The sequence below is a fragment of the Lineus longissimus genome, chromosome 13, assembly GCF_910592395.1.
Source record: "Lineus longissimus chromosome 13, tnLinLong1.2, whole genome shotgun sequence".
NCBI classification, from domain to species: domain Eukaryota; kingdom Metazoa; phylum Nemertea; class Pilidiophora; order Heteronemertea; family Lineidae; genus Lineus; species Lineus longissimus.
The window spans coordinates 15124981-15146688 of NC_088320.1; the positions used below are offsets into that span (position 1 = coordinate 15124981).

General features: G+C 40.3%; 3 protein-coding genes across 3 annotated transcripts; 2 read left to right on the forward strand and 1 right to left on the reverse strand.

The window, feature by feature from the left end:
- The first annotated feature begins 1414 nt into the window (after positions 1 to 1414).
- LOC135497712 (eppin-like) lies at positions 1415 to 7082 on the forward strand. The gene is made up of 5 exons (XM_064787545.1): positions 1415 to 1487; positions 3530 to 3618; positions 6074 to 6118; positions 6358 to 6478; positions 6855 to 7082. Exons 1-5 carry the CDS (start codon positions 1415 to 1417, stop codon positions 7031 to 7033), a joined length of 507 nt encoding a protein of 168 aa, XP_064643615.1. The 3' UTR covers positions 7034 to 7082.
- A 6382-nt stretch (positions 7083 to 13464) lies between these two features.
- On the forward strand, positions 13465 to 14499 carry LOC135497713 (FMRFamide receptor-like). The gene has a single exon (XM_064787546.1). The coding sequence runs from the start codon at positions 13465 to 13467 to the stop codon at positions 14497 to 14499; it is 1035 nt and encodes a 344-aa protein (XP_064643616.1).
- A 2397-nt stretch (positions 14500 to 16896) lies between these two features.
- Positions 16897 to 18559, reverse strand: LOC135498064 (eppin-like). Its single transcript, XM_064788218.1, has 4 exons — positions 18407 to 18559; positions 17915 to 17959; positions 17554 to 17674; positions 16897 to 17177 (listed from the first exon to the last, which is right to left on the reverse strand). The coding sequence occupies exons 1-4, from the start codon at positions 18512 to 18514 to the stop codon at positions 16999 to 17001; spliced, it is 453 nt and encodes a 150-aa protein (XP_064644288.1). The 5' UTR covers positions 18515 to 18559; the 3' UTR covers positions 16897 to 16998.
- Positions 18560 to 21708: the final 3149 nt, after the last annotated feature.

The window sequence follows — 21708 nt, forward strand, 5'->3', positions numbered from 1 at the left end:
TCAAATTTGAAAGTTATGATCGAGGGAATGGCTAATAAAATATACCCCGAAGGAATGATTGTAAGATCAATGGGAAGAAGCAAAAAAAAAATTTCATGTCCGAAAATATTAAGAAAACACACGACTGTAATTTAACTCTTGAAAAGTATTACGGTGATGAGAACTATTTTGGGTTGTGGCTTGATCTGAGAACCACTGAGGACAATAATCTACATGGAAGTGGAATAGCTTTGCAAAACACAACAGATGGAATTCAGTTGGCTATCACAAAAGATGGGACTAAAGGCCCGTACAAAATGCACATATTTATTGTTTCAGACGCACAGTTAAATGTTCAAAATTCTCAGATCGTGAGCGTAATGAATTAGGTGAAATATTACCTTAATTTTGTGGTTTATAAATGGAGACAATTGACAAGAAAGATATTGTGAACACGCTTTACAGAAGTTTGGTTTTATCGGGAATTACGGTAGGTTACAGCATTGTGATGAGAAGATTTTTAAAAATGAAAATTGGAGACCCCAGCCAGGGTGATATCAATGAGTTTCTGAAACTTGGTCTGGTAGTAACTCTTGGTAATTTATCTGCAGAATATCTATACGATAATGGTCTCATAGCTCGGAACCCAATGAAATAAATCCCTTTGATAAATGACATTATCTACTACTAGCTCTTCATTGTTTATTTACGAACCTTTTAATGCCATTATTTCTGGCTGCACAAATTGTGGAAAAACTCACTTCGTCTTAGATTTGTTGGGGACTTACTACAAAGCAAATTTTGAAAACATCATTCTGTTTTGTTTAATCTTTGAACACAATGAAACATACAACCGAGAGTGGATTTTCAAAGATAAAAATCTCATCATTATTGATCCCAATATTGTTAAGAATAATCTGAATTAATCATTACTTGCTGCCATGGAAGTTTACAAAGGTCCAAACACACTTTTCATTATTGATGACTGCGCCAATTTGCATGACAGTAAGAGAAAATCAAGCGAGCTTTGTAACTTGGCATTCTCGTGAAGGCATTATGGAATAACTACATGGGTTGTGGTTCAAAAATACAACTCTATTGTGAAGGATTTTAGGGAAAACATTCGTATGTTGATACTGTTTTTTAACAAAGACGAAGAGTCAATAAAGGTAGCATTACAGGAAAACGATATAATTCCCAAAAGTGAAAGGGATGAATTTTAGATCTCTTAAGAAAAAATAGGTCATCAAAACTGATTTTACGTTTGGAATTTCCAAGAGAATTTTTAGTTCTTAAATGAGCAGAGAAATATATTCCAGTGAAGATTTGATAGGTGTCCTCAATACCTGCTTCGCGCGGAGCGCCACTTAGTGTGCAGCATTCTTCGATGTCAACTAGCAGTCAGACTAGCAGATAGACTAACTATCAACTAAAGATGAATAAAAATCATAACCCAGTCACCCCCAGCCAAAACTCAGTCACCCCTAGTCAAGTCTTGTCTGAACAAGGTACATGCGCAAAGGGGGATATAGAGGTTTTAGTTGCCACTGGAAAAACAAAATAATTCACTGGGAAGCAATTCACTTTTAACGACCTTGATTATATGTCAGAAAAAGAAATTTTGAAATATCACAGTATTTATCAGAGCAGCTTATCCTCCAGAGTTAGTGACACATTTAGCAAAAGGGCCATCAAAGCTTATTCCTCCTTAGCTTAGTGGATTTTACCGAATTGTGACAGAGATAATCTGTACGAGGATCTTAGAAATGATTACATCGTGATGAATGAGTTGGATAGGTGGACTGGTTTTCTCAGTTTGAAGATGGGATGTCTTATGGCCGTGGCCACAACTAGTTTACTCACTCTCAGCAATTGTAGTATACTAAGTGACGTTTCACATAAAACGTCAACGGGAGCGTCAGCTCCAATAGATACATTAAATGTTCGGGATATAAATGCAGAGTGGATATCAGGAAACTGAGAACAACTCCCAAGGGAAAGATGTAACAGCCTCTGAATCTAATCTACCCGCTTCACAATCTACTTCAGTTCCTAAAAAACAAAGATCACCTAAGCAAATTGCTTGGTCTCAGGAATAGGAAAGCGTTCCAGTGAGCTAAAGAAAAAAAAAAGAGGGATCGCATTAACGGAAAAATCATCAAATAATTATCACCAACTTCTAAAGGTATAACCCTGGGAGATGTAGCCTACGAAGTAGAGCGATGCTCAGATAAATCTGAGTCTAAATTTAATTATTGGTGGATAACTATACCTTTTACATTCATTGCTGGAATATTTTTATGCAGACAAAAGTTTTCTGCAATTAAAAAGCAGACAGTAGTTTCGAAGGGATCAGTGGTTTCAGCTGTATACAAAACATTGAATAAAACCCCATCTATACTACTCATGGAATAAACTAACACCAATGTTGATGAAAGGAGGTTATAGATCTTTTAATTCCCTTTCAAGCGATACCTCACTTGATAATATCGGTCTAAAAATAACAAAGTTATTTCATGTTACATTAATTGCATTAAATTAATCAGTCATACCTTTCAGAGATCACGTGTACAAGAATTAAAGGATTGGTTGTGTTAAACTGTTATTACTCATGATGGGCCCTCCAGACTTCACTTCCGGTACATACAACCTTTTCCCTAGTTACATTACTTCAATTGGTTGCTAGGTTGTTAATGAACCGATCAATTATTCCTACTTCCGATTCAACGCGAAAATAATTTTCAGAAAATTTCTCGCGCAGGATCGACGCATCAAAAATGTTTTTCAATTCTTCTGCGCACTAAGTGATTCATTGAATGGAGTGCCAACTCACGTTGGAGTTCCCGTTGGGATTCCCACTGTATAAATATTTCATCAGTCAGAGTGATCGCGTAGGATGATTAATGACTATTGGCAGCATGAGCTGCGGTTTTGATCTTTTGATGTGGGATATAATATGTATTAGCTGTTTAACAGTGTGGCTGGTGTGATCGAAGCAGGACTTTTAGTGAAATATCTGATGTGAGGCAGGGTGTTTTTTTTTTGATTTTTCGATTTATTTTGATGTCCGGGTAACGTGGAAATGTTAGAAATGTTGAATATCATTTGGAGTGACTCTTGGGATTAACGGTTTTGCGTGAGTAGTTGATTTTAACCCTTTATTATTTAGATTTTTTAGAAAATTAGTGTTAAGGAACTTTAGTGGGTTTTTTTCCGGGGTGTAGAGTATATGTAATATGCTGGTCGGTGCCCAAATCAACAGTTTTAGAGTTGGAAATAGGGTGCAGAGAGCTTGGAAATCATGAAAATTTAAAAATTTGAATTTGGAGCAGCCAATTTTGTCGTTTTTCACTCGCTGGGGGGGGGGGGTTGAAATGGGGGTGGAACCCTGCATATTACATATACTAAACACCGATGACTAATATCACCGAGTGTGGAGATAAGAGACCATCAGTGCTGCAAGCTGATGATATGTGTGATCGAACCATCCCTCTTATCGATCAGATGAGAACACACTACTGTATAAACACCGATGTCTAATATCACCGAGTGTGGAATAAAATACCATCATTTATCTCGACGTTACTGGACTGTACAGACGGAACCATAAAATTTATTTTTGCTTTCATCTTGGTATTGGTAAGTTGCAAATCATCAGTCAGTGTTGCGATTATTTCAAAACTTCTTCTTCTCTTCTTCGTGGTGCCACAGCTTGGTGTATGAGTGGAGTTAAACACTTGGCTGTCAAGATGCGCAGCGATACGAAATGCAAGACTGGCTTTGTCTCTTGTAGAACTCCAAAAATGTTCGGGGTCATCTAAAATAACTTGATGCGTTGTTCATCTGAGACATTTTGCCTCCAAAACTTCATTAAAAAAAACCTTGACATTGCATGAAACAATGAGTAATCATTTTTTGTGATGAGGAAACCAGCCCTGTAAAAATTATCTCCTAACCATCCCCTACCAACTAATGGAAAATGCCTTAGAAGCCGGGGGATGGATATTTGATGAGGGGAGAGTTTCTGAGGAATAGTTTATTGACTTTAGCTCTCAGCTTATCTGAGCCAGGTAACTTCCTGCTGAGTTCCTTGACCAAAGGCTGAGGTCAACATATGTTGTTACATAACCGATCTTGCTATCACATCCTGGTTGCCTTGTAGTCTATGGCATGATATATGTTGCAATATTCAATAAAAATATTTTTCATGCAATATTGATTTTTGTTCATTCATCGTTTCATTTTTGATGCAATGTTACACTTTTTTATGCAATGTCAAAATTTTCATTCAATGTGTGTTCATATTTGATGCAATGTTACATTTCTTTATGCAATGTTTACTCGATATTGTTCATTCAATATTTCACATTTGATGCAATAATTCACTTTTTTCATGCAATAATGCTCAAATTTTCATTCGATAGTTGCCCTGATAATTGATCATTCAATGTTTCGTATTCGATTCAATGTTTCACTTTTTTATGCAATAACGATTTCTAAATTTCATAAAATGATCATGTAATATTTGGCAATTATTCATTTCATGTTGGCGGAAACTTTTTCATTCAATATTTTGCGAAAATATTTATGCGAAAACTGCATTGTGGGTAATATTGGAAACGCGGACGTTGATTGGCTAATCTCGTGACGGGGAATAAGACAGACGTACCAAAAGCTCCATTGTTGTGTACATGCTGTCAATGGCTGTATGAATGAGACCAAACCATACAATTGTGATTGTCGTGGCAGGCTCCCTCCAAGCTCGTATCAAACGACTTTGGAAAAAGTTGTGTACAATGTGTTAGTGGTATTGTAATCCTTATGAAAATAACTGAAAGAACACAGCTCTGAGATAAAAACACAACCTTTTCTCTTCACACCTGGACTCTTAATCCTTGAAATGACGCAAATCGCAACAAACCCACATGTTTGATTGTTGACAAATACCATATTTGGGTAATGACATCACCAATCTAAATTTAACATTGTAAACTGTCTTCTGATTGGTTGCTAAGGTCGGTAGGCAAATACCACAATGCATTATCCAAGATGGTTGCTCTTTAGCAGACAAACAACATGACCAAGGTAAACATCATCAAAACCTGCCTTTTCTAACAGAATCCAATCAGTTAAAGACTTAATTACTAGTTTAACTGATAAATAAACACATATAGCTCATATATATTACAGTATATCGCTCCTATTCCACTACACGAGATTAGCCAATCAGCGTTATCGTTTCTAAGATTACCCACAATGCAGTTTTCGCATAAATATTTTCACAGATTATTGAAAGAAAAAGGTTGCGCCAACATTGAATGAATAATTGCCAAATATTGCATGAAAATTTAATCGTAATTGCATGAAGAAAATTGAAAACATTGCATCAAATATGAAACTTTGAATGCATATTATCGAATGAAAATTTGAACATTGCATGAAAAAAAGTGTAACATTGCATCAAAAAAAAAATGATGAATGAACAATTATCCGGGCAATTATCAAATGAAAATTTGAATATTGAATGAAAAAAGTGAAACATAGCATCTAATATGAAACATTGAATGAACAATTATCGAGTAAACATTGCATAAAGAAATGTAAGATTGCATCAAATATAAACACACATTGAATGGAAATTTTAACATTGCATAAAAAAGTGTAACATTGCATCAAAAATGAAACGATGAATGAACAAAAATCAATATTGCATGAAAAATATTTTTATTGAATATTGCAACATATATCATGCCATAGTAGTCGATCAAATTACTTCTAATTTTGCCTCATCAGCCCGAGTGTTATCACTGGTTACGCTGGCCATTAGGTAGATAAGGTAAATATGCCGATCATCACTGTGTGTAGTATCAGCGGGGTGCTTGAAGTTGGAGGGCGACTAAATATTTTACAGGGCTGGTTTCCTCATGTTGACAATTACGAAAACGAATATAAAATGTTAATCCTGGATGTATCATTGATGTTGCGGGGTTTAGGGTTCGGAGAGAGTTGCAAAAAGAATTCATTCCAGCATGAATCAATTTTAAGATAAACCCGGACCAGTAGTGTCTCAACAAATACTATTTTTACTTTTCAGGCGATTGTTTCGGTGATATTCACCAGAACTGAGGAAGAGGCTTGTGTAAGTATAGCGGCAGTGTCTAAAACCACATACCACATAAGAGATTCATTCAATGGAAAACATCACATTTAATTAGGAATGAAATAACATCCCTGCTCCATTTCTACTTTCTTGACCGTTTACAGGGAAGGGCGGGGTACTCAATACAGACCTCAGAAATGTGGGCGAGGTAGGAGCATGCAACTGACCCACGAATGCAAGGATGATTCACCCCTAAGGCTATCCTTTCTTACTTGCAGCCCGCCGGTAGATGTGTCTCAGAGAACAAGGCTTTGAAATGTGTAGCGAGATGGTCCTGTCAGCCAAAAGAAAGATGTGGTGACCAAGGGACCTGGATTGGTGGGTGTGTCCCCGACCACAGTAAGTTTTTTCCGGCCCAAAGCATTAATTTTGTTGTTGGTGGATCAGTGTGTTCTTTGATTCCTGTCCATTGCTGGAACAATATTGGCTCTATTAAGCATGTAATCAACTTATCAATGATTGGGTCAAAGGCATATGTATATTCACGCCTGCGGATATGGTCAGGGGCCGTTGAGAAGGTCTATACATGTTTACATTCCTGTCCACGTAGGTTAGGATGGCTCCTGGCCGAAGTGACAGCAAAATATCATGTTCGTATCTATGGACATCATTGACAACTTTGGTGAAGTGCTTCGAGCAGGTTCTCCTCCTGAAACCTCACATTTGCCGTTAAAGAAGCGATTATATTCTTTTGAAATTCTTCACTACTTTTCAGCTGCCGCAAATACATGTAAGCTGCCTCTGGAGACTGGTCAGTGCAGGGCAGGCTTCCGTGTGTGGGGCTTCAACAGTAAGCAGGGCCAGTGTGAGCAATTTACATACGGAGGATGCCAAGGAAATGGAAACCGTTTCGAAAGCAAAACAGAATGCAAGGGCAGGTGTCTGATGGCATAAATAAGCCAGTATTCTGGCATCATTTTGATCCTGCATTGAGTTCTGAGACGTAGCCATAATTGTAAAACTCGTACTTGAATAAACTTGAACCGTCTCCTACCACGACTAGTGTTGTTACTTTTGTAAGTACCAGGATACTATGCAGGCATCTTGACACATAAGACCCTGGCTGGGATCACAGAGTCACAAGCTCGTGGACGTTTAATGTTGAGATTGGACTGGGGAAGATGGATAAAGGTGGTCGGAAATGGGGCGCAGAAAGCCAGAAAGCCTAACCGTTCAGTGAAATTCAGTGTCACTTGACGCTTATTTCGCGATAAAAATATCTTCAAAGTTTCTTATCTCGAAAAATGCCCCGAGTGACCAATTAATCTGTATGGTCAGAAAATAAGTGTTGTTTGGAATTGAAACCTCCTCGTGTTTGTTGTTTATCGGTGATCCAGGTAACTTATTCCTTTACCTAATATTTCTATCATTCATTTTAGCATTTCTTCTTTTTTCAACTGGTCAGTACAATCATCGGTTGTTCTTAAAATGGGTGCGGGATATTCCTCAATCCAGACACATGTATATAACTTATTTTAGAGCATCATCCTGAATTGAGAGAATGTCGCAATCATGGTGGATTGCGACATTGGCTTACATACTCATCTCGAAATCGGTGTCAAGGTTGTTTTCCTCCAACTGTAGTCCCATTTACCTGATTAAGTTCTTGCTAAGTTCTCTGAGTTTAGCTAATCATGACATCACCTCAACCGTGATGAATGTTTTGCCCGATACAATGTGTTGGTCAGGATTATGGTAAATAAAGAAAACGTGCCGTGACCTGACTCTTCATATTGAAAGACTCTGGTTGACCGTGATAATTTTAGGGTGTTGGAAGTCTGAAATTTGGGGTCATTTTCGACCATTTTTTACCTGTGAATCGACTTTTCGGCCGCGACGGGTTAATTTGACCCCTGAGACTACATTATTTAGGCTACAGGACTTAAACTTCATCATTGATAGAGAAGAAATTCATTCATAAAATATATGTATTTATAATGGACAACACATCCATACTGGTGACTGAAACCATGTACCAGAATTCAAATTCAATTTTGTGTACAACCTAGTCTTAGGCACTTAATTACTATGTGTAACCTGGAAAATGATGACCCCTTGAGCTCCCGTCGTGAAATCTCTCTGAGAGCAAATTATTTCACCGGGGCTCTGGTTAACCAGCTTCAACCTCACGCTATGCTGATGTCTTCATTAGCATTCAAACGGGAACTGGAGTGGAACTGAGAATCAATTCGCGAACGTCAACATGGTGGGCTAAAGGATGAACAAGCTAAATGTGCGCAATGTGCTCCCGTCATTTATCTTTTGGACAATTTTCATCTATGATTGATCCATAATTGTAGAGAAAAGTTCGTGTTACCTCTCCCGAAAGTCACCCGTTGAACACGTCCCGGGAACGTCGAGATGCTCGAGCACCACAACCTCTACATCCAGGTTCTACTCAATTAGCATTCAAAATGGCTTTAGGGCAAGTGACCATTGGAGCGTGCAATGACCCCTGGGTAAACGAGGTTGCTCGAACACTGCGGTTTGATCTTTTTTAAACTAATGACGTCACGACGTCATAATAAAGCAATCACAAAATGCTAAAGCATTAACCAGTTAATTTGGCGACATCTAGCGGCTCATAACTTTTTCTCATAGCTCCGATGAAAGTAATACCCGGAGGTCTAATAGACCTATGCCAGTTCTTCAAACCATATATTTTTTGTGAGTTGCTATCAGAGAGATTTTAACATGCCTTGTAGATTGTTTCGCCATGTGTTCGTATACATCCTGACTACTTCCCGCCTGGTGATCCGCTCACACTGTCCTTGATCATCGATGTGGCCGATTTTCCACACTTTCCAAATGGTCCTCAGGTGACACTTGAAGTTCCTGTTTACGGTCAAGTCCAAGGGCTGCAGCAGCGAAGTACATTGTCCTGGGATAAAAGTGTCTGTCCCATTCTCTGCGGTGATTGCATCACGAAACTGCTGATTTCGATGCGCCGGATACCTGTCTAAAAGTAACAGGAACGTGGCCCCTGCTACAAATGGCACAAACAGGGCCTGCAACCACTCGATTAGCGATTGATGTCGGGCCCAACCCTGTGGACTACAAGTTACCTGGAAAAGCAAACAACAGGTACGAGCATTTACATTACTTTTTGAACAGTCAGACACGCACAATGTTTTGGTTGCATCCATGACAAACCTACAACAATTTTAGTCATGGAAGTTCTGATTTTCCTAAAAAATACTACCATTTAACTAGAATGTCTGATCGTCAATGACAACACTGATGACGTCTGGTACATGTCCTGTACTACAACCACGGACTTTTATTCTATGCCAATACCCACTCGCACATTGTCTGGAGCATCCGCCTGAAGCTGCCGAATGACGTCACCATCTGGTGCCAAGCCTCTGAAGTATACCTAGGCTCGTCCTTTTCGTCCATCTGTCGTAACTACTAGAGTCACCGTGCATCCAAGTTTCGGGTTGCCTTGGGATGATCTAATGTCAACATTCTGATACCCAGTCACTTCCATTGTTGATCTTGGCACCATATCAAATGTTCATCATCATGTTCATGATGACATCAAAATCAGCGTCTCTGATGAGGTCGGCAAACTCTCCCCGGTAGTCGGCAACCAAAGCCTGGGCGTTGTCAGGTAACCCCTTGCATCTTTGGTCTTCCTTCGATAGCTGATTTGTTTCCTGAAATGGAATTTGCATATTATTAAAATTCACCGAATACAATCCATTCCGTACGTTAAGGCCGATCCATGCAACAAAGGAATAAAGCTCACATTTCCATAAAGTTGCTAAGCCATTGTGCAGATGCATGGAAAAGGTATCGCAGGGGTATCTATTCTTGTCTTTCGGCCTTTGTTTCGTTCGGAAGCTCTGCCCACCACTGCCGAAATTCTTTTCCAGCTTGCCCTTTAATATCCTCACCGGAAAAAGGGAAACCAAGTCTTCGGCGCTCAAGGAACCAGTTGTTCAAATTGTTTTCCATTTCGGGCGAGTATGCTGAAATAAAAAAGCTAACACATTTAACATCTTAGGAAATATTGATTGGTGATGACCACAGGTATGAACGAAATGTTAGTCCTAGGAATAAGGGTCCCAGGAACAATCATACTGATATTGTTAAAGGCATGGTCAGGGTCAGTCGCTTTGATGTATCATGCGACTTCTTCCGTCCATGACACAGAAGCGGACTTATTCCATTCAGTATAGGCCAACAAAGAAGGAAACTAATTTAGCGAGGAATATAATGCTTGTAGAAACACTACCTTGTGCATCAGTGCCATGTTGCCGTTGTCTCCTCCGTCTTCTATGGTCTGGAGTTGATTGATCTCGGAGGGCAAACAAGTCATCATGTGTGCTTATCCAACGTCTAAATGTCTGCGGTGCTATGCGGTGGTGTCTAGCAAAGGATGTCGCAGTTTCAGCATGATGTAATCCTATAGCATGCTCCAATTGGTATATATCGATAAGGTCAATCTTCTGATTGAGACTGTAGCTTTTCTGCTGCCTATGTACACCCGATACAGCTTGGTTAGCATCATCTACATCATCATCATCATCATCATCATCATCATCATCATCATCATCATCATCATCATCACTATCATCATCATCATTATCATCATCATTATCATCATCATCATCATCATCATCATCATCAGTAGTGGTATCAGGGTCAGGGATGTAAACATCATCCCCATGCTCCATTCCATACGTTATGATCATCAGGGTGCCTGCTAGGCATACCAACAAAATCCATCAGATTGCGTGCATCTTGCCAGAAGAACGTGGTCAAAGCAAGATGGTAGTCAACAATCATGACATTTGACACGAAAGTTCCCTTCATTGGATTTCCCCCATAAGAAAACGATTCCATAATCGATCAGATGAAATAAATTCATTTGAAAGACTCTGGATCGGTCAACCATTTACATGGACTTGTAATAGACTTACGAATCTTCAATAATCACATCACCCTAACTGCAGGGATTACTGGCCCTGGCCGCGACCAGGCGTTATTGAATTGACAACATTTACAAGGTTGTCTTCCTATATCCATTGATCAATATAATTGGCTGTCATATTGAATGTTTGCAACCCACCCGTAAAAATCTACAGACTGCCATGTTTCTGGACTTAGTCATTTTCGAGCCATTTTCCTGGCGCTCGGTTAAGTGGGAGAAGACAGTATATATGATGCGACATGATAATTGTTCGATGAGAGAGAACTTCGTAAAATTTCATTTCAATTGATTATGATTACACAAAAGAATCGAAACATCAAGATAGATTCAGGCTATCTTACTCATTCTTTTCTACAGAATCGTTCACGCATTCCACCTCGGGTTCGATTGGCCATCTTCGGGTGACTAACATGCACAGTAATAAAGGGCACTGGGTCATGTTAGATTCAGCTCTTATTCATTGTACAAGCGTGAATAGCTTTGACGTACTGTGAGATGGGAGACACCCCCTATCGTCGACTTTGTATAACTTTATCTTGCCTACCTAACAACTGCCTACAATGTAAGGGACGAAAAACTCCGAGGCAATATTTTTTAGGAGTAAAGCTCTTCATTAGGTGACACTAAATTTTAAGCTGTTGGCATTTTTGCAGGAAGCTTGTATCTATACTACTTTGCCCAGGCTCGGGGTACAGCTTAACACAATACAGACGGTCAAACAGTTTTGTCACTTGATCATCTATGATGCGACGTAACAGGAGGTGTCTTATAAAAATCGATGTCAGCGACAAGACGTCACAGGGTAGATCCTGACAATACAATACATGTCTCGTATTTAACTAGACAGAATACACCACTGATACGAATTCAAAGTGTAATTGTCTCCAGTTACAAGGTTAGTTATCCGCTTTCAACGGCTCCAATTAACCACGATTACGAACATTATGAACACGCACACAAGGTAAAGAGTGCAAGGCTGACAAGCTGAGTCACTGCGTTGCTGTTGGGCTTTAGGAAGTGCTTGCAATAGCAATGTTCTGGTTTTCTTTCCGCATAGTTAAGGCTCTCGTTGTTGTTCGCAAGTTCGAGTTTCGCTAGCGGGGATGGTTTCACATCCGACAACATTCTATTATATGATGAAGGATATTGCCTTGCTATTTCAGGAAATCCACGGTCACCCATATTGGTAACCGATGAGAAGACTACGAAGAGTTGTATTCCATGTTTACCGCAGGAATCGATTGAGAAATGAATTGGTGTCTTGACAAGAACTTCTGGCTGGTGTAGTTGGTTGCAGTTTCAAAGGTGGAAAACTTCATGCGATTTTGTCGACATTGCATGTGCACGACCGAGAGTAGTCGTAAAACAAGAAACACAGAAACGAAGGAACGAAACACAGAAACGCAGGAACCGCCACTCCTGTTGCGAATTCTGGTCTGCAGACACCATCCTGTGGCCATGGTTGTTGCCGCGAAAGCGGGTGTAACAAAAGCAGGCACTCATCCGGAATGGAAGAAGGAATGCTCATTTCCCAATATCTCTTTAGCCTCTTCAAGGCCTCAAGCGGCATTCGTAGGTTCCGAAGTTCATAAATTATGCAAATGAGTAAACCTCCCTCACTTAATTTTTTCCGGATTTCACCTTATCGCCATCAGCTCCAACATGTCCGAGGAGGAGTGTTCAATCTCGCCAGAAAAATCTCCCAATTTCTACCGGAAATCTACCTTAAACCTCAATAACATAAAGCAGATATCTAAAGATAGATTTTAAGAATTGAACCCATGAACGAACACTACACTACCAATACATTGCACTGCACCACCATTTAAAACAACAGGCTGTAGGAATCTAACTTACCAAAGCACTTCACCACCATCTCAAAAAAAACGCACTCCCTTCGTGTCACTGATGGAGTCATCCTCAGAGGTTACTTTTTACGATAACAACGACTTGGTCATGGAAAGTATCGAGGTACGCCTATGCCTGCGCCACAATTCCAACTTATAGGAAAACCCGTTACTTTTTCATTTCTGTGTTTCGTTTCTGCGTTTCTGTTTCGTTTCTGTTTTCTTGTTTTACAACTACCCAAACGGATACATCGGCAGCAACCGACCAAACACCACTGATTAAAGAACGTCGCATGAAAAGCCTCTCTTCCATATGGGGACCCTTTGGCCGTGGTATTTCATCCAACATGTGCATGTTCGGATAACCAAGCAAAGACTTCTTTCCTATGTTCAACAAGTTCATATTGATTATGAGGTCATCATTATGAAGGCAGCGCCAAGCTTATCGAGCAGGAGATTAGTGAAGTGCTATTGATTTGAGGTATAATAAACATGTATCAAGATGTGTCAACCGATTTTGAAGGTTAAACAGCTATACGATGGCGGCAACAAACGATAATACTACTTTCACTATGTTCACAGAGCGAGGACGTTGCTTACATCAAGTATATCCTGTGGTCGATTACTACGTTTGGATCAAAGTAATCTTTCAAGTACCATTAATTTTTATCATAGCAGTCATTGGGTTGCCTGCAAATATACTTGCGGTTATTGGCATAGGATATGAGCGACCTTACACATCAACTTCTGTGTTGCTACAAGGTCTAGCAGTGACCGATAGTCTTGTCTTAATTTCGCAAGTATTTGGAACATCACTGCAGTTCCTGTACTACTACACGGGTTTATGGTTCGAGTACATATTGTTTATCGCGCATGCGTACCGTTACATTTACACAGCACAGTACTTTTCAAAGACAGCATCCATCTTCATCACTCTTTGTGTAGCTACGGAGCGATATATTGCTGTCTGCAGGCCACTGCGGGCTGCGACTGTTTGCACAAAGAGAAACGCTTACATTTCATTATTTACAATATATTTGGGGGCTTTCTTTTATCGAATCCCACTGTTTTTCACGCAAGAGGTAAAATACCGGTACGACCCTTGCTCACGAATGATCCTGCCCAGGTGGTATCCTTCGGATATATACTTTAACTTTTATTTTGACATCATCTATCTTACAAGCGTCTATATCTCTATCAATTCAGTAATACCAATAATTAGCCTAACAATCCTCACTTACTTAATATTATCTAGCCTCAAGCAGGCGACCACTTCTCATCTCAGCAAGAATGACACAAAGCGAGCCAAACACATGGATATGGTTACACTTCGAGTAGTCATTGTGGTGGTTGTATTTATAATACTAGAGCTCCCTGGTGGTCTTTGCCAAATTCCTGCAGTTCTTCGATCATTCTCAGCTCTCACCATTGACTTTCGTGCATATGAAAGTGCTCTCGCTATTGGATACTTTCTAATCAATTTAAACAGTTTTGTCAATTTCTTTATCTACTGCGCAACGGGTCGGAGGTTTAGACGTGCCTTAGGGGAGGTGTTTAGGTGTCGTCGAAAATGAATCGTGGCTAGAACCCTTAGGGAGTTCCCCTTCCTCGACAGAAGGATGACATTTTGCGCTATACGAGAATGTTACTTTTTGGGGGGCTGCGTTGAAGAGCATTTTCACATTTCAGCAACCATATGATAACGAAGTAATTGTTTGTATATAGTTCGTGTATATAAACCTAGTTTAGAACATTGCCCCTTGCCCCCCCCCCCTTACACTACAGGCCTAGAAATTGTGTTGGGTCCCTGCGAGATGTTGTTTTCTACCTCTAAAAAACGCAAATGGCAACTTTCCTCCACCGCCTTGTGACAATTTGTATGTGATCGAGTGATCAACATTATCCTGCACTCAGGTCCCATCTTGACCTGTCTTATACCGCCAAAGTCGAAAATAGACGTCCTTGGCGGTCGACAGGTTAAGACAGCTCCTCGTACTAACGAACCGTGATCTATCTTACAAAGTAATTTTGGTACCAGCATAGGAACCGATTTGTCGAACACATGGCAAAACAATCTACAAGGCATGTTGAAATATCTCTGATAGCAACTCACAAAATAATAGGGTTTGAAGAACTGGCATAAGTCTATTAGACCTCTGGGTATTACGTTCATCGAAGCTATGAGAAAAGTTACGAGCAGCTAGATGTCGCCAAATTAACTCGTTTTAGCACTAGCATTTTATTGCTAGTGTGTGCCCTCCAGTGATTGCTTTATTATGACGTCATGACGTCATTAGTTTAAAATAGATCAAACTGCAGTGCTCGAGTAACCTCGTTTACCCAGGGGTCATTGCGCGCTCCAATGGTCACTTGCCCTAAAGCCATTCTGAATGCTAATTAAGTAGAACCCGGATGTAGAGGTTGTGGTGCTCGAGCATCTCGACGTTCCCGGAAAGTGTTGAGCGGGTGACTTCGGGAGAGGTAACACGAACTTTTCTCTACAATTATGGATCAATCATAGATGAAAATTGTCCAAAAGATAGATGACGGCGCAGAGCACAATGCGCACATTTAGCTTGTTCATCCTTTAGCCCACCATGTTGGCGTTCGCGAATTGATTCTCAGTTCCACTCCAGTTCCCGTTTGAATGCTAATGAGGACATCAGCATTGCGTGAGGTTGAAGCTGGTTAACCAGAGCCCGGAGAAATAATTTGCTATCAGAGAGATTTCACGACGGGGGCTCAAGGGGGTCATCATTTTCCAGATTACACATAGTAATTCAGTGCCTAAGACTAGGTTGTACAAAAAATTGAATTTGAATTCTGATACATGGTTTCAGTCACCAGTATGGATGTGTTATCCATTATAAATACACATTTTTTTATGAATGAATTTCTTCTCTATCAATGATGAAGTTTCAGTCCTAGCCTGAATACATGTAGTGTAGTTTCAGGGGTCAAATTAACCCGTCGCGGCCGAAAGGTCGATTCACAGGTAAAAAATGGTCGAAAATGACCCCAAAGTTCAGACTTCCAACACCCTAAAATTATCACGGTCAACCAGAGTCTTTCAATATGAAGAGTGAGGTCACGGCACGTTTCCTTTATTTACCATTGTCCTTACAACACATTGTATCGGGCAAAACATTCATCACGGTTGAGGTGATGTCATGATTAGCTAAACTCATAGAACTTAGCGAGAACATAATCAGGTGAATGCGACTACAGTTGGAGGAAAACAACCTTGACACCGATTTCGAGATGAGTATGTAAGCCAATGTCGCAATCCACCATGATTCCGACATTCTCTCAATTCAGGATGATGCTCTAAAATAAGTTATATAGTTGTGTCTCGATTGAGGAATATCCTGCACCCATTTTAAGAACAACCGATGATTGTACTGACAAGTTGAAAAAAAAAAATGCTAAAATGAATGATAGAAATATTAGGTAAAGGAATAAGTTACCTGGATCACCATCACCAATCTAAACCGGAAAAACCATAAACTATTGAAGCTTTTACTTTCACGCTTTTGATCGCTTTTTTTATTCGTTCTCTGTGTATGATTTTTATTGTATATTTGTGTTGTCTGCTCCTTATTTGGAGGTTTTTTACAATAAATTATTATTATTATTATCAAACAACAAACACGAGGAGGTTTTAATTCCAAACTACACTTATTTTCTGATCACACAGATTAATTGGTCACTCGGGGCTTTTTTCGAGATAAGAAACTTTGAAGATATTTTTATCGCGAAATAAGCGTCAAGTGACCCTGAATTTCACTGAACGGTTCGGCTTTCTGGCTTTCTGCGTCCCATTTCTGACCACCTTTATCCATCTTCCCCAGTCCAATCTCAACATTAAACATCAGTTCACGAGCTTGTGACTCTGTGATCCCAGCCAGGGTCTTATGTGTCAAGATGCCTGCATAGTATCCTGGTACTTACAAAAGTAACAACACTAGTCGTGGTTGGAGACGGTTCAAGTTTATTCAAGTACGAGTTTTACAATTATGGCTACGTCTCAGAACTCAATGCAGGACCAAAATGATGCCAGAATACTGGCTTATTTATGCCATCAGACACCTGCCCTCGCATTCTGTTTTGCTTTCGAAACGGTTTCCATTTCCTTGGCATCCTCCGTATGTAAATTGCTCACACTGGCCCTGCTTACTGTTGAAGCCCCACACACGGAAGCCTGCCCTGCACTGACCAGTCTCCAGAGGCAGCTTACATGTATTTGCGGCAGCTGAAAAGTAGTGAAGAATTCCAAAAGAATATAATCGCTTCTTTAACGGCAAATGTGAGGTTTCAGGAGGAGAACCTGCTCGAAGCACTTCACCAAAGTTGTCAATGATGTCCATAGATACGAACATGATATTTTGCTGTCAATTCGGCCAGGAGCCATCCTAATCTACGTGGACAGGAATGTAAACATGTATAGACCTTCTCAACGGCCCCTGACCATATCCGCAGGCGTGAATATACATATGCCTTTGGTCCAATCATTGATAAGTTGATTACATGCTTAATAGAGCCAATATTATTCCAGCAATGGACAGGAATCAAAGAACACACTGATCCACCAACAACAAAATTAATGCTTTGGGCCGGAAAAAACTTACTGTGGTCGGGGACACACCCACCAATCCAGGTCCCTTGGTCACCACATCTTTCTTTTGGCTGACAGGACCATCTCGCTACACATTTCAAAGCCTTGTTCTCTGAGACACATCTACCGGCGGGCTGCAAGTAAGAAAGGATAGCCTTAGGGGTGAATCATCATTGCATTCGTGGGTCAGTTGCATGCTCCTACCTCGCCCACATTTCTGAGGTCTGTATTGAGTACCCCTCCCTTCCCTGTAAAAGGTCAAGAAAGTAGAAATGGAGCAGGGATGTTATTTCATTCCTAATTAAATGTGATGTTTTCCATGGAATGAATCTCTTATGTGGTATGTGGTTTTAGACACTGCCGCTGATACTTACACAGGCCTCTTCCTCAGTTCTGGCGAATATCACCGAAACAATCGCCTGAAAAGTAAAAATAGTATTTTTTGAGACACTTCTGGTCCAGGTTAATCTTAAAATTGATTCATGCCGGAATGAATTCTTTTTGCAACTCTCTCCGAACCCTAAACCCCGCAACATCAATGATACATCCGGGATTAACATTTTATATTCGTTTTCATAATCGTCAACAAAAAATGATTATTTATTGTTTCATGCGATGTCAAAGGTTTTTTTTAATGACGTTTTGGAGGCAAAATGTCTCAGATGAACAATGCATCAAGTAATTTTAGATGACCCCGAACATTTTTGGAGTTCTATTAGAGACAAAGCCAGTCTTGCATTTCGTATCGCTGCGCATCTTGACAGTCAAGTGTTTAACTCCACTCATACACCAAGCTGTGGCACCCCGAAGAAGAGAAGAAGAAGTTTTGGAGTAATCGCAACACTGACTGATGATTTGCAACTTACCAAGGCCAAGATGAACGCAAAAAGAAATTTCATGGTTCCGTCTGTACAGTCCAGTAACGTCGAGATAAATGATGGTCTCTTATCTCCACACTCGGTGATATAAGTCATCGGTGTTTATACAGTCGTGTATTCTCATCTGATCGATAAGAGGGCTGGTTCGATCAAACAGATCATCAGCTTACAGCAATTGTCAAATGTATCCTGCCTTCTCCCGTGTAATTCAATAAATTCTTCGTTGATTGTAATATAATATATTGTCACCTGCTTAAAAAAAAGTTTTTTCTCGCTAATTGTAACATAACATTTTGCCACCTGGGCCCAGTTTTGACTAACGCTTGCTTTTGCGGTGTACAACTTTCAACTGACGCCTTTGGTAAGCGCCCTGATGCTGCTAACTTAGAATCATCTTGCAAGAAAGTAAGATAAACATCGACGCCTTTATACTTGTATGCTTGCTCATCAGCATGGACATACACCAATCTTTGTATACAGAAGATCTATCTCGCCAGAGATCTCCTTAACCAGGGTTGCAATGGAGACGATAGGCTTGAGGACTTTGACTTGGCTTGGTCAGTTGGAATATACTCTGGGCTCTGAAATTCGGGCAGAAGTTTCACCCTCGCCCTCGGCAAATGTAAGTCGTAGCTACCTAACGTTGTTGCTTCCTTTCAGCAATCAGGGACGCTCCCTTGGTTGGTTCCGCCTAATGCTCAGAGTCAGATGACCCATCATGTATATACCCCCTCATCAACGCCAAGACGCGTAAACAACAATTGAATTTACGTCAAACAACCAATAACTCGCATACCAAACATTCCAACTTCGTTACCGGGGGAAATTCCACTCAATATACAAGTTAGGCTGTGTTGCTACGGAAACTTTCCAGTTTGAAAATAACTCGGGTGACAACAAACTTAATCTCGCCGCTTATTGACACCAACACTGAAAGGGTTAACAAGGCAAAATGTGATTTCATGACCTCGGTGATCGCCCTGGAAATTTAGAATATGTCTTGGCCATAGAAGTAATCCTAAGGCGGAATAGAACTCGGGTCCACCGTGTGATAGAGAGCGAGTTTATCCACTAGGTCACCGAAGCAGCTAATCGAATGAATCGGCATTCTCAATGAATCGACGGAAAACACAAATTTAGTGACAAAAATAAGGATCACATTGTGAACCAATTAACTCGTCATCACAGAATGGGTTGAATTCAAGACGGATTTCTGGAGATAAAGTGGGATTTCGCTATCCCGTTCCGAGAACCGATCCACAGAGTTTTTCTTGATCACGTTTCCGTTCCCGTTAAAACAAGAGAGAGGTTTTCGCAATCCCGTTGACTAGCTCACGCCGAGAAACAGCTCACGTGACATTACGTCAATCATTGGCATTGTCTGGACGGCGTCATTGCGTCGCGTCTGACGTAACGCGAGCGTAACATCACAGAAAACCACCTTGCATTTTCCGCCATTTCCCGAGTTCCCGATCCCGAAATAGCGGCCGAGATACAGCGCTTGGTTAACGGAGACCGGCTCGAGATCGGGAAATCTTTCGCGTAAACCGATGTGTCGTCATGTTCGTGTTTAAAATGACTTTAATTGCACTCTAGAATGTAACTAGCATTATATTGTGCCAACAATTGCAAATTCAACCCTAGGCCCCCCTCCTGTGTCAGTGTTATACATATAAAATGCAGAACAGCAGATGCTTGTCTCGATATTTTTTTTATCTCCACAAATGACAGACACAGCTATGCCATATTTGCACGATTTTTATCTAACTTGACATGTTGAACGGAGGAAATAGGCTTTGCCTCACCAGAACTGACAGCGGCGTTGTAGGCCTAAAACCTGTCACTACCATACGTTATCTCTCAGATACATCATGTAGGTAAAAACAAGATAGGCCTATGGAAACTTTACTTTGTCATTATAAAATTTAAACCGGTGTAACATCTGTGGTTGTTTCCCATGTGTCAGTGTTTCCAAACAATAGGCAGCTAGAGAGACCACGACTTTTCATTAGGGGGGATACACAGAAAAACTTGTCAATCTATTTTTGAGCGTTCCCAAACAATGAGGGGAAACACTCAAAAACAGAAACACTCAAAAACATTACACCGGGACTACAAATACGTGTAGGCCTACTCCATTTTACCTAACTTTGAGTTCATCTGAGATAAATCCATACTTCTCTTCATTCGTAGCGCCCATCGGCAATGATCGGTGTTTGAACATGTTGTCAGATGTCAAAAGGAATCTCATGAACTGAGAGAGAAACTGTTATTTTGTTGAGAAGTGTCGATAACGATGAACTCTGGCCAGTATTCGTGAATCGTTCCCCCAGTCTCAGCAAATGTTTGCAGTGAATATATGCATGTACACATCTACTGTGCTACATGTTCAGGGGTGCTGTGCAGTGACGTTTCATGTGAAGAAAAATGAGTTACGCCCTTGAATGATGGATCTCAAGATAATCTACGGAACTGTCAAGTGATTTTGCCTTTCCATGTTCCTGTTATTACGACAATTAAACAATTCCAAGTGTAGTCATCCGAGTCTTTTGACTTTGGTAAGCCTGAGGGGTGGAATAAGAGAATCCGGCGATTCGACAGATTTCGGCAGGTGTCTGGCCTCGCTGCCAAATCAGAAGAGGAGCAGGATTACCCGCTGATATACTCCATGGGGGATGAGGCAGAGGACATTCTGACCAGTAAGACTCACTAAAATCATGGAAAGAATTATCAAGATCAAACCAAGACCACAAGTTAGAAGAATATTTTGAACCAAAGAAGAATGTTATCTTCAAATAGGCGAAATCTAACCAACGTTTCCAGCGAGAGATGAAAGTGTCGATCTTGCATACGCTCGCGGAAAAACGAGACTTTGGAACTCTGCACGATGAATTAATTCGCGATCGAAATGTCCTTGGGTTACAGGAGAATGCATACAGCTCATTTAATTAGGCTTCCCCCAACAAGCTGGGGAAGCCTATTGATTTTATCCACATAAAAAAGATATTTCGTATTACATATATTATTATCATCATTATTATTATTATCACCTTTAGAGCCGAACAAGTTTGAAGTTTTTCAATGAAATTTGAGACACATATTAGTTGGGGGATATGAAAGAAAATGGCATTGTGCTTTTTAACATTGATTACGTAATTTGCATGAAATCTATTGTTTTGTGGCTACACAAGTGGTTTCTCATTTTGAAAAAATTGGTGTTGCAATCTATCCCCGCTATAAATGGGCGTTTCAGTTGTGCAATACATGAAAATACTGGTATTGTTCATTGG